At 41.5% G+C, this 14,207-nt stretch overlaps 1 protein-coding gene across 1 annotated transcript in view; it reads left to right on the top strand.

The window, feature by feature from the left end:
• Positions 1–10,220, top strand: part of CHM (CHM Rab escort protein) — a 66,734-nt gene extending 56,514 nt beyond the window's left edge. The window contains exons 13-16 of the mRNA XM_033137134.1: positions 3,872–3,964; positions 6,181–6,350; positions 9,904–10,032; positions 10,063–10,220. Of these exons, the coding sequence (XP_032993025.1) occupies positions 3,872–3,964; positions 6,181–6,350; positions 9,904–10,032; positions 10,063–10,149 (479 nt within the window). The 3' untranslated portion in view covers positions 10,150–10,220. The remainder of the gene's footprint in view (positions 1–3,871; positions 3,965–6,180; positions 6,351–9,903; positions 10,033–10,062) is intronic.
• Positions 10,221–14,207: the final 3,987 nt, after the last annotated feature.

Raw genomic sequence — 14,207 nt, 5'->3', positions numbered from 1 at the left:
TTGATAGAAGATTCAATATAAAATTATCCCATATCCCCAGTATTTCTGCAATCTTCTGTTTGCAACAATCTCCCAAGCCCTTTATCTGCCAGGCCAAAACCCAACATGTAGCCAATTCTGTTACCTATTTAGATGGTTGCAGCTACAAAATGTAGCAGCAGTAAATGAGATTAATATATATGTATTTGCATAAGAATAGCTTAAAGGAAATGGGACCTTGTTAATACAGCAATAAAGTTTTTTTTGATGATTTCTGTGTTTTAACAGTATATAATATATTGTATAGAAAAGTAATGACATTCCTGAAAAGGGCTTTGTGGCATTTCCTCTAAGATATCTCCTTATTAGAAAGGTTTTTCAAATAAACTGCATTGAAATGCGGATGTTAAAGGTTGGAACAAATACTTGCCCTGGCAATTTAATTTCCTATCCATTTGCCTTTGCTTGACAACGGAACATTTACTATTAAAGTTCTACTCTGAACATAATAAACTAAGGGGGGTCTAAAACATAACTGTTTCCAGTTGCTTAGGGTTGTTTTTTAATTTTTTTTAAAATAGAACTTCTGTATTATCGGTGGTATATTGATCTTGTGGGGGGGGGTGTTCATTTTACAGGTAGAACTATACGCTTGCATAATGGGATGGGGGGTGGCAGTTGGAATAACTAGTGAGAAAGGAGAGACCTATCTCATACCCAATTGCCTACAGTGTGTGGGGGAGACAGGGCAAGTATCACTTAAGGGCCCTTCCAGGTAGTGTGTCATCAGCTGCTATCTCAAAATACCACAAGCTCACACCAAACCTGCTCATTGTGTGTCCCAAAAAACTGAACATACATTTAGTTAAAGAACTCAGTGCCAGCATAGGTGAGACACCCACTTCCTCTACTTTCCAAGATTAATAAATTGCAAACAATGAAAACTAAGGAAGTTCTGCACTAGTTTGAGAAGTAGCTGTTCTTATGATCTGCCTATAGACTTTGTGTGTTTTTCCCACCACCACCTTTTGTTATTAAAATCACTTTAATAAGCTTTTATTAAAAAGTCTGTAATTATGTATTTACACTTCAGGTCAATTGGACTGCTAATGCTCATTCATTAAAATGACAGGTGGTTAGCTAATTTTTATATATATATATATAAACTCTATTATAACACACCACAGGAAGCCCATATCTGCAAGGCATTAGCACTTAGTTTTCTTCTCTAGTCAATGAGTTTACAACCGTATTGGCAAATGGAGGGTAAACACCCATCACATTCCTCTGCCCTGCTTGCCCCATCTGGTTATAGCTGTTCTCAAGCATTTTTAAAGTGTTCCTTTAGCTTCAATGAGTGCACCCCCCCCCCCAGTTAGCATATATGCTTTTTCCATTTTACAAACTGTTGGCTATTGTCATTGTGCTGTCATGAATATAGCATTCAGTTTGGACATGGAGTTCCATGTTCAAATCTCTACCTGGCTATTATTTATTTATATATTTACAACATAGTGCCAAAATAGTTTTCTGAGCAGTTTACAAGTATATAATTACACAAGCATATGGAAATACAAACATCTATAATTAAAAAATGCAATGAAACAATCTGTGAGCTGGCCAGATGTGTATGAAGGCATGGTCATGATATAATTGTGTCTGGATTTTGGACAAAGCATAAAGAATATTCCCCCTTTTCCTTTTTTAAATATTTTTTTGATGTTTGTTGTTAATGGTTATTAACATGGCCGATCTCTTCCACTCATTTATGCAAGATAAGCATGCAGATACACCTGACCTTGGGTCACATGGTGCAGAAGACAGGCATGTAATTGATATTGCCCGCTGAGTGGAACCAAAATCCCTTCTTCGTGCCCTAAGTACTGAGAGCACTTTCCAACACTAGTCATATTCAGAGTTGACCCATTGAAATCAATGGACCAGTGTGGTGTAGTGGTTAAGAGCAGTGGACTCGTAATCTGGTGAACCGGGTTCGCATCTCCGCTCCTCCACATGCAGCTGCTGGGTGACCTTGGGCTAGTCCCACTTCTCTGAAGTCTCTCAGCCTCACTCACCTCACACTGTTTGTTGTGGGGGAGGAAGGGAAAGGAGAATGTTAGCCACTTTGAGACTCCTTTGGGTAGTGATAAAGCAGGATATCAAATCCAAACTATTCCTCCTCCTCCTCCTCCTCCTCCTCCTCCTCCTCCTCCTCCTCCTCCTCCTCTTTCCATTGATTTCAGTGGGTATACCCAGAGTATGACTGATGTAGGATTTCCCTTAGGCCAGTTGTTCCCAACTGGTGGTCCATGGACCTCAGGATGTCCACATAACCCAACCAGGGGGGCCTTGGCACCATTCACATAACAAAAACTACTGTAGAGATATCAAAATGGGGGCCCATGGCTTCGCTCTTGAAAACCAGGGGGTCCACAATACATAGCTAATTGGGAACCAATGCCTTAGGCTATACAGACAGGGTGCCCTCCCCAGCCCTAAATGAATTACTCAAAGACCAGCAGTGGCACACTGTATAACTAAATTAGTTAGACCCAATTACATCAGAGACACACTGCCAAGGCGTGGGGGTATGGGATGCTGATGGCTCATAGCAGTAACATCACATGTGATCAGATACTGTAATTATATAGTAGATTAAAGTGAACTTTAATTATGGTTTTAATAGAATTTTTTATGGCAAACATTATACAAAACAGCAAACGCTTCAGTTTTCTCTGCATTTGCTTATTTATTTTTAAAATTATATCACTCCTTTTTATTATTTAAGAATTCTGAAGGCATTTGGGAAGAATAGGTTAAACAATAATAAAAGTTAAGCATTAAAATGTAGATTCCAAAAACTCAGATGGTAAAACAAGCAAAGCAAATTATCAAGATAAATCTCAAATTTAGAGTATGGACAGGTGTTTGTTTTTTTTTTAACCTAAAAAATGATTACCGGTAGAATGCTTTGGGAGAACACCCACAGAGGGTGCAGCAACCAGCAACAGTGGCTGTAGTTCTACCTCCAATTGTCACATTATGACTCTGAATTCCAGTTGCTGGAAATTGCAGGTGGGGAGTGTGTGTTCCGCTTGCAGTTTTCTTTTAGACATCTAGCTGGCCGCTTTGAGAACAGAGTGCTGGATCAGATAGGCTTTTGGCCTGATGCAGCAAGGTTCTTCTTCTGCTGTCTACACAGCCTTCTTATTTGTGATGATCACTTCTGGAGACCCTGCTCTGGGAAACCTTGGAAGGGAATCTAGACTATGGAATTGTCCATCACAAGATGGTAGAGGAACTGGATGCTATTGGGGCATGCAGTGGCAGTGGCCAGACTCAGCATTCGAAACTTCTCTCTTGCTCATATTCAAAATGCAAGCTTCTTTCTTTGAATTTTTTTTAGGGAGAGGTTGTTTTTGGGTTGTTTTTTTTTTTTAAAGGTTTATCCAGTTCTTTTAGAAAGCGGGGAGAGACAAAGATTGATTTTTGCATATTAATAGCTGAAATAGTGTTTAAGGTATTTTACTCATGACTTGATTTCAGTTGGTGGTGCTTGCTTCTTCTTTTTAATTGTTGTCACCTGGGTTGGAAATTATTTTAAATTGCAAAGCTATGTGCAATTTTAAATGCAGTTCAGGGTGGATTCACATGACCACGTTTTAGTGCAATGAGGAAGTTTACCATGCCATATCACTGCCATTGAATGTTGTTGTCCCAAGAAAGTTGCAGCTTGTTCGCCCCAGAAGAAGACTGACCTGATAAATGCTCACTGTCTCCACGTGATACAGCCCAGTTCCAAGCTCACCTACACTTTTAACACTAATAGTCAAAACTGTGAACGCCAGGCTGTGGAGGATCCTAAAAGTGCCTTTCTATCCCATTCCAACAGATTTGGTGCATTTAACTTGTTCGTCCATTAAAACTGCTAAAGAAGATTTGAAGCCTGTTGTCGGCCAGTTGTTCAGTGAAAGTACAGAAACAGGTAAATGCTTTGTTTTGTTTTACTTTAAAACAAAAGTCATGCTTTACAGTCTTTTCTCTCAGCCAGTGGGGACTGTCCAGGTTCAGTATTGTCTGGGGAGGGACTTGCTTTGGAGTGCCACGGGACTTAATCATGCAGAATAACAACAAACCACACTATAAATTTGTAGGGCTATTTATTTATTTATTTATTTATGCATGCGGGTATTACTTTTTCAACTCCCATTAGCAGACCAGAGAGATGGTTCATATAAACACTGCAAATCCGTTCTCTATTGCTCCCAATTCATCTCCCATAATTTAACTTAAAAAAAAACACCAACCTGAAACCAAACCAGCATTGTACAGATCTGAAAAAAACCACCTCAGAATATGAAAAACTGGTTAGATTGCCACTTAGCATCATCTTGTCCTTTCCCTCCTGCCTCCTTCTTAACATTAATCTTAATGCTTAAAGTGATCTGGTTTTGAAGTGATGTATTGTTTAGAAGCTGCCTGAAATTCTTTTGGAGGAACTCTGTGATCAGGAGGGTCCTCAGGTGCACTGAGGCACTGAGAAGCTAGTTTTCACTGACACATAGGCCTTTTTATCATCAAGATGAGGTAGTGGTCATATTTTAATTAAAATGTCAGAACAAATACTGTTGGAGTTATTGAAAATGAATCACCAGATAAAGTGAGCACTGGGCCATGGCAGGTCAGAGAAGCAAAGTCACCTGAAGAAGAGGACTCTATTCATTTTCTTGCCTAAATGAGGAAGAAATAACTTCTTTTTTTTAAGAGTACTAGGAACTTTTAATAATATTTTTAAAAGAATGCACTGCGTCAGGCTTTCTGCTGGTTGACTATCCCTTCCAAATAGATTGGAAAAAGTAAACTGCTCTCTCCTTGAGAGCAGTCATTATACATCAGTTTAAACACACACACACACACAGACACACACAGAGAGAGAGAGAGAGGGATTAGTTGTCTTGTGCTTGCCTTTTAAAAATACCTTCAAACCTCTGTTCTTACCCATTATGAAAGGCTTCTCTCTTTTTAAGCAATGTGAGCACATCATTTGTTTTAAATTTTATTTCAGGGGTTTGTGTGTTTCCCCCTCTTCCCAGCCTTAAAAGCCTCAGGTCGGTTACTGTTTCTTTCCCAGTCGTGTGCACATAATTAAAACGCAGAGCAGCAAGACTTAATATTCCCAAACAGAAAGCCAATAACAAATCCTGGTTGACTGCTCATGGTCTCTGTGTGTGGAAAATGAAACAAAAGCCCAAGTTCAAATGATACAGGTGTGCTTATGTTGCCTGTGACATGACAGAGTAGGGGAGATGTGTCACAGGAAATTTTGAGCAGGGTGTACCAGCACACTGCTTGTTCATGTTAAACTATGGTTTGTTATCGCCTGTGGTTTAATATGATATGCAATTGGGGCCATAGCGACTGGCCGCAAGTTGCCTAGTGAGCTTCGTGCCTAAGTGTGGATTTGAAGCCAGATCTTCTCAGTCCAACATACCACCCTCATTGCTACAGAATTATATATACACACATCTGTACAGGGCCCCTGAAAAGCTATCTGTGTGTGGAAGATACCACCTAAGTAAGATCCTGTGTATGAGGTCAGCCACTGCTTCCTGAGGCAGTAGAAGTTGGTATCCTCAATTGTTTTGAAGGCGTGCTAGTCTGTGGCTTACTGTATATAACAGCCTGTTATGGTTCCATTTTGAGCCCTAAAACCCATACTAGAGTGCTTAAGCAGTGGGCTCGTCCTCCTTAGTTGATCTCAGTGCCCATGAACACTCTCTGCTCTGAGTGAAACCCCTTCTAGGAGATACTCTACATCTCCTTGAATATGGTTTTCTACCCAGTTTGAGGTTCAAAACTTCCTCAAGGAACTGTATGATTCCCATGGGCCCCTGAATCAATCATTATGATGCTTTGTTCACTGTATGCAGCTGTAAGTAACCACATGAAGGTTCCTTTGTGCAAAGCCATATTTAATAACCAGAAGCAGGGGGGCTCTCAGATGCTTTCAGATATCCATTTCAGAGAGACTTATTCCACAATCAGGGTACCAGCAACAAAAGGGCCTCGTCCATAATCCCCAAAGGTGGGAGAATCTAGAGCACAACCTCTGATAATTTGCCTTTCCAACATTTTGCTGTACTGTACAAGTCTTGCTGCATTTTAATTCCGGTGAGTAAAGTGTTCCCCCTGTTGTTCCAGAAACTGAAGGTGCAGGAGAAGGGCAAAAGCCTCAGATTCTCTGGTCGGTATATTTCAACATGAGAGACTCATCTGGTGTAGACAGGACATCCTATACCAATTTGCCTCCCAACATCTATGTTTGTTCTGGGCCAGACAACGCATTGGGAAATGACTGTGCTGTCAAACAGGTAAGGGAGGTGTCCCACATCTTTCAGCTTTTGACTGAGGAATTTTCAGGGTGATGGTACACTGCAGGGTTGTAATACCTATTTTGTTTTGTGGGCCAGTCAAGAAATAGAGGCAAGTGGGGTTTCTGCAACAAAATGTTGCAGAGTGTCCACGGTGTGCATGTGTTGGCTTATGTAGACCACTTAGAGGTTATGGATGATTAAACCACATATAAATCCTGTTAATTAAAATTAAAGTAAGTTAGATGTGACTCAGGGGGCTGAAAAAAGAACAAACTAGCACCAAAGATAGGAGTCCTATTTATTTTTAGAACTGCAACCAATGTCTGTTGCAAGTACCTGTGGAGCACAAGGCTTCTGCATGCAATTGAGTGCTGGACTTGGCCTGGGATGAGGTCTGAGAGCAGTAAACTGCCTTGTCCTGCAACCTGAGAGAGGCAGAGGATTGACTGAGACTCTAGACTTGTGGTTCCCATCATGGGGCACGTGCCCCATGGGGGACAATTTGATTTTTAAGGGGAGGCAATTCGAGAATGAGTTATTAACAGTGAATGGCCTTTTAGGCTTCCTCCATGTGAATTGGAGTTCACTTTCTGAATAATAAGAATTATATGTCACCGGGGGTGGGGGGCAATCAGGATTTTAGAGATGCTTAGGTGGGGCATGGCCAAAAAAAGGTTGGGAACCACCGCTCTAGACCAATCTAGTGAAACTTACCAGAAGAATAAGAAATCAAGATAACAAACTTTTAATAAAAGAATGGAAATGGTTTATTGAATATTTACAGATACATTGCAAACAGATAAAAACATTAGCAGGATTATTGTAACAATCTGCAGTTTCATAAGAATATGTATTTAAAGTAGATAATTTAATGAGCAAATTAAATGAATTTGGATATGCAGAAGATATTTAAAAAATATATTCAGGAACCGAAGAAAGAGGCGGAAGGAAGTCAAACTTTGAAATGTTAAATTGATTGTAAAACTAATGAAATGAATAAATTTGAAAAGCATAAATAAAAACTTAAAAAACAAGAGACTCTAGACCAGTCTCAGCCCCTCCTTTGACCTACAGTGTGCACAGTGTATTGTATTGCAGCGCTACCTTACTCTCTTCCTCTCCCACTTGCTTCTCATATAACAGCGAACTACACTGCAAGGTTGTTGCATGCTACTCTCACAGCCCAACCATTCAGGATTGTTATGAACAAGTCTGACCTGCAGTATTCAATGTTAAATACAATGGTACCTTGGGTTACATATGCTTCAGGTTACATACTCCACTAACCAAGAAATAACGCTTCAGGTTAAGAACTTTGCTTCAGGATAAGAACAGAAATCGTGCTCTGGCGGTGTAGCGGCAGAGGGAGATCCCATTGGCTAAAGTGGTGCTTCAGGTTAAGAACAGTTTCAGGTTAAGAAGGGACCTCCAGAATGAATTAAGTACGCAACCAGAGGTACCACTGTACACCATGGGGCTGTCTTAAGTCACACTCTCTCAGCTCTAGGCCCTTCCAGCCTGCAATATGGAAACATTAAACTGCATTTGCTTTGGAATTTCTATTAGGGCTGTTAGTTAAATGCTTCACACAGTAAGAGCTGAGTTACAGAGAGTGAGGAGTCTTCTCTACTGGGTTTGGAGGGGGCTATGTGGGTTAAACCACTGAGTCTCTTGGGCCTGCTGATCAAAAGTCAGCGGTTCGAATCCCCGCAATGGGGTGAGCTCCCATTGCTTGGTCGCAGCTCCTACCAACCTAGCAGTTCAAAAGCACGTCAAAGTGCAAGTAGATAAATAGGTACCGCTTTGGTGGGAAGGTAAACAGCGTTTCCGTGCGCTGCTCTGGTTTGCCAGAAGCGGCTTTGTCATGCTGGCCACATGACCCAGAAGCTGTACGCCAGCTCCCTCGGCCAGTAACGTGAGATGAGTGCCACAACCCCAGAGTCAGACAGGACTGGACCTGATGGTCAGGGGTCCCTTTACCTTTACCTTTACCTTTACCTTTATGTGTCTCTTGGATATATCCATGGATTGTCTATGGGCAGCTCTCACTTCCATACCCAGGGACATTTAATTATAGCTTCTTAATGTGAACTGGGAAATGGCCTACCCAGACAATGGGATGGTTCCATCGGCCCTTTTTATATGCACAAACATTTTCCCACACCCTCTTCTGCGGGCTTATATGGGTTTGAGGAATTGGGGGTGGGAGGAGAAGAGAAATGGAGCAAAGGTAGATAGCAGAAGAGAAGGATATATAGAATGGACAACCTCCTCTCTCCTTGTCTGTGCTGTTTCCTTTCTTCCACCCTAGTTCCATTATGATGGAGACAGTTAATGTGTTGTGGGAAGACAGGTGGGTAGAGGTGATTTCTCCAAGCCTTCAATTTGCCCCCCCCCAAAAAAAAATAAACAACTTTTTCTTGGTCTTTTGGGAGCAGGGAGGAAGCTTGGGCACCCCCCCCCCAAATTAATCTAAGAAGATTTTGCTAGAGTTCACCCAGTTCTAGAAATAAATCTCCAACAGTATCTTTTTTTATAAAAAAGGAGGAAATGATAATTTATTAATATTATCACAGAAGCCTTCTGCTTCTAATATAAGTCTTTGATCTTCATCTTTTATCCTCTTACTAGTCAAATTATTGCCTTGTAAAACAAAATTAAGGCTACTATTAGCCTTTGAATATACAGATCAGATGTGAGCATTCAGGCTGTGTCAGCTGTTCTTTTTAAAAAGCCCATTGATAATGGCCATAGGGAGGGGAACTGCAGCTGCTTAAAATTTCTTGCATATATTCTCACTTGGCCTGAGTCATTTAAAAATTAATGGTTCCTATAGCCTTGTGAGCTTAAGTTGTGCATGTTATCCTTGCATGCTCACTCGGACAGACATGGCTGAGAATGTTTCTATGTATTCCTATCTGGATATCAGAATTTTTATCTGGATATCTGAATGTAAAAATATATGCTGCTCACTTAGCTCTCTTCCATTTGAAATTAGTGGGACTTAGAAGTGTTCAACCCTGACAGCATTGTGCCCGTAATTATATATATAGCTCTTAATCTTTAACTTGGTGGTAGGTGAAATGATGCCTTTGTCATCTTCCCCCTGGCACTTACAAAGCCTTTGAGTCCCAACTCTCTGCTCTCCTTGGTCTTGAGATGGTAAGGGTGAAAACCTTTTTCTACCTTGAAAAATACATAGAGTAGAAGGAAGAAGCTGGAAGAGACACTCTTTCCCACTTCCTCTTTCAGCTCTGTGTGCTTTTCAAGGCTCAAATGAATTCTACAGCTTTTCCAAGGGATTGAGTAAAGTCCAAGTGTGTGCATGCACACATTTTCTCCTTTTTCTGTTTCTTAGGGGGACATGAGTATGAACAAATAAAGCAAGTACTTGATTATTTCTTAGGAGCAGTATTATGAACAAGCACATGGCGAGGCAGATGTGAAATACGGTTTTGTTGCTTGTGGACACACCACAATATGCATGTGGATTGGTTTATAATCTCAACCAGTAAAGAGGTTAACTAAATGTTTGCTTCCTTCCAACTAGGCCGAGGCCATTTTTCAAGAGATGTTTCCCAGTGAGGAATTCTGCCCACCACCCCCAAATCCAGAAGATATCATCTATGATGGAGACGGGACTCAGCCAGAGGATCCTGGGTTTGGTAATCCATCTGAGGCCAATCCATCTGAGGCCAATCCATCTGAGGCCAATCCAGAGACTTTGCCTGAGAAAAGCGCTGAAGAGAGTGAAAGACCCTCTGAAGAAGTGAATGGATGGCAAGGCCAAGGCTGAACTCATTTCACTATGGTGTCTGGGGAAGCTTGACCCAGTCCAAAGTGCAACCAACCAACCAGTTTTTCATACACAAAATGTAACCCTAGCGGGACTTTACAGAGTTGCTTAATAGCTTGATTTGAATTGGAACAGGAGAGTCTTGTCTAAAGCCAAGTCCTGAAACATAACTCCATTCCTGACTCATTTTTCCTGGAAATACAGTTTATCAGTTTGTAAATAAGGTGTTCTCTCATTCCACAGAATTGCAGTTTGCCAAAGTCAGCAGCAGCACAACATACAGTTTGCTCTACAGGAAGTGTGGGGAATAATTCCATTAACTGAAAACAGCTCTTGGGGTAGACTAGTAGGTGCTAGGCCAGGAGTAACCACTGTGGTTCCCTTCAGTTGTTGCAATACTATAGTTCCCACCATCCCTGACCATTAGTCTTGTTGGTTGGGGCTGATGGAGCTGGAGCCTGAAATTTAGAGGGACGCACACTTGCTAGTCCTGCACTAGACACTGAACATTCAGTTGTTAGTGATCTTTCTGAAGACATTGAAGGCAGCCCTGTTTAGGGAAGTTTTTAATGTGTGACATTTTAATGTATTTTTAATCTTTGTTGGAAGCCGCCCAGAGTGGCTGCGGAAACCCAGCCAGATGGGCGGAGTGCAAATAATAAATTATTATTATTATTAGCTAGCAGAAGCTCACCAAAAGGAAAAGATTCAAGTGTTTTCTGTTTGTTTGTTTGTTTGTTTGTTTGTTTGTTTGTTTGTTTGTTTGTTTGTTTGACTGGCTGTGCAGAATATCACAGAAGTGGTTTTGAAGCTTTTCTGTCATATACTCAGTAGAAATGCAAAATAAATAGATCTTTTAATAGATTTCTTGGAAATGGTTGTTTGGTAGCACTTGGATGCCTGCTCACTGGATCACTTTCAAGAACTGAGCTATATTTCTCACCATCTATTTGTTTTTGTTTTTTTTCCAACAACAGCACAAGTTTACTTGGTCGCTGCTCAAAAGTACTGAGCCAAAAGTATTTGTTTGAAAAGTACATCTTTGAAGCGGGCTTGTTTTTGCAAGTGCCCTCTGAGAGACCCCCTAGCTGCTAATATTCTTTCTTGGTTATGCTAGAGTGGGAATGGGAAATCTGTCACACAAAGTATTGTTGGGCTCCCAACTCTCATCAGCCCAAGCCAGCGTGGCCAATCAACTGGGGTGATGAAAGTGGTAGCCCCAACAGCATCCAGGAGGCCACATGTTCCTCATCCTTGAGAGACAGTTGGAAACTGGCCTTTGTAAATATATAATACAATCTGTCTAAGAATCCAATAAGAGTATACAGCAGAAAAGGACAAGAGGTGATTCTGTGCTGTTGAATCTAAAGAGCCAACTAATAAGTCAGAATTAGTAATCATTTACACACAGCACTTAGATTATGCAAAAATGTTTTACGTTCTTGTTGGTCTTTCCAGTGGTGCTATCTTGCTATTCCCATTTTACAGATGAGAGCCTGAGGCTAGAAACAGGTAACTTATGTAAGGTCACCCAGAAAACCCAGGATGAAGCAACAGATATATTTACAGTTAATATTTGTAAGAAGAGACAGGCTGTGGTAGACAAACTCAGGTAGCAGAGCTTAAATTGTGTTGCATAAAGCCCAGGTAGCATTTCAGCTACTGTGTAGTTCACTGCACTGACATTTTAAAATTCAGCTCCTTAATAAAGGCCACAAATGCCCCTCATGATCACTATGCAGTTTGGGTGGGAGATAGCTAGGTCATTGGTCTGTGATACAGCCCTTCAGTGCTTGAGCCTATGTGATAGCTTTGTGCCACAAAAGTAAGTTTATTCCATAAACATAACAATTATGTTCAGCACAGTAAAGCACGAAGCAGCCAACACTTTCTGTGGCTCAAATTCATTTCAGTCGCTAGGTACGGTAGTTCTTGTGGCGTTTGCAATTAAGCTGTTATTTATGCTGGGTAAGAGAGAGAGTCAGCCTATTTTTCCTTCGCCATTGCTGTTCCTATGCATAAATCAGAAAGCATGAATGTAGCCCAATTATATTTGAACGTTTACAAATCAATATGGGAGCCAAAATGAGGGCCTGCTCCCAAGAGCTTTCAAGAACAAAGTTCCTACAGAAAATTTCTTTTCTTTTTTTAATTTGGAAATGAACTTTAGTATAAGAAATTAAAGGTTTGCTTGCAAGCTTGTTTCCATGTTTCATTATGGTTGTGAATATTAATGCAAAATGGTGTGTCACTTTATTTTGTTACTGTTTTGTGTAGATGTTCTGTTCGAATTGTTTCATGGAACTCTTTGCCATCTACAAAAACAGCAGCAATCTTCTTGCTCTTTTTTTTTTTTTGGTGGGAGGGCAGATAATTTTGTTGAATTTTTCAGGGGGTGGCAGAAGGTTGGTGCTTAACTAAATATGGCCATGGGGGCTTTTCTTTTATACTTTTTCCTTTAAAAAAAAAGCCTCTCACACTCTGCCATCTCCACAGGCTCCCTGTCCATCTGCCCTTCCTGGATTGCCTATAGGAGAATGTTAGATCATTGTGTTCTTCTACTGAGACTCCAGGTATGGCCAGGGAAGCTGCACAGATGCAGAGTGGAGAGAGGCGTTAAAAAATGGGGGGTAAGAAGTAAAAGGAAGAATGGTCCCAGGTAATGGGTTGTATCCTGTGCTAGCCCTACAAAGAGCACACCTATTGAAGTTAATTGACGTGACTAACTGGTCTGAGTAGAACTTCGTTGGGTACAATCCAAAGTTGTTAAGGTTGATCCCAACGCTTATAAACTTCACAAAGATTCTCCCACTCCTCCCCAGTTTTCAGGGACAATTTCTACATACACAACTGACGAAAGCTACCACTGAAAAGATAGTGGCCTTCAGTCTTGCTTATAGGTTGCCCTAAGGCATCTAGTTGGCCACTGTGAGAAGCAGGATGCTAGATGTTTTAGGCTGGAGAAGAGAACATTCATGGGAGATGTGACAGCTGTCTTCAAATAGCTGAAGATCTGTCCTGCAGAAGATGGAGCAGACTAGTTGTAATGGGTGAAATGGTGAGGAATCATATATTAACTAACCATTAAGAGAAATTTCCTTAATGGTGAGAACTATTCAGCAGGGAAGATGGGCGTTGCATCTAGCTTTGTAGATGCAGAGGTCCAGAGAAGATCACTTCCACAGTCCTGTTGGAACAGAGGGAGATATCAGCAGGTTCGGATCCAGGTTTGGTCTTGCTTCTATAGCCACATCCTTGGATTCTAGCAGAAATCAAGCACAGCTCTCACTCTCCAGCTTCTGCCTGCTTCTTGCCCAGCTCACTTACATACCCAAGTCTGCCTCAAGCTAACACTCCATCCCACAGTGCAGGTCAGGGGTTAGAACAGCTATTCCCATTGCAATAGGGCATAGGATCAGAAACAAGGGGCTAATGGAAGCCTTGGAGCCAGGGGCTAATGGAAGCCTTGGAGTGTGGCATCCATCTGTACTCACAGAGGCCTTTCCCAGCACTCACACGGCCCCCTTCCCCCCACCTAGCTGAAATTAGGCTTGAAAGAAGCATTCTACTGTAGCTGATAGAATGGGATGCAGTGTTGTAATTGGTGGTGGTGGGGCACAACAATTTATCTGGTTTGCAAATGGGCCCCCACAGTGCTTTTCTTCTAGAAAAGAAAAGAAAAGGTGTCAGTACTGTGTACCCTTGGGTACCCCCTGGGGGGGGGGAGCACTGGGCTCCCAGGCCCCAAAAGGTTGACATGGAAGCAAGTCTCTCACACAGATTTCCCACTTGGGAATCCAGAACCAGGGAAAAGGCATTGCCTGCCCCAACTTTTGATGGTGTGTCAAAACAAATTAGACAGAAGGCAAGCCTCAGAACCCTCCTTCCTCTTTCCTTTCTATGTTGAAGGGGGTCCCTCTCCCTTCAGAAGAAGGGCCGTAGCTCAGTAGCAGAACATCTGATTTCCATGTAGAAGTTCTCGGGTTCAGTCTCCAGCACCTCCTGCTAGTACTGGAAATTTTCCCCAACTGAAACTCTGGAGAGACCCTGACAATGTA

Source organism: Lacerta agilis, chromosome Z (assembly GCF_009819535.1).
Source record: "Lacerta agilis isolate rLacAgi1 chromosome Z, rLacAgi1.pri, whole genome shotgun sequence".
Classification (NCBI taxonomy): domain Eukaryota; kingdom Metazoa; phylum Chordata; class Lepidosauria; order Squamata; family Lacertidae; genus Lacerta; species Lacerta agilis.
This window is presented reverse-complemented; position numbering and strand designations above follow the sequence as displayed.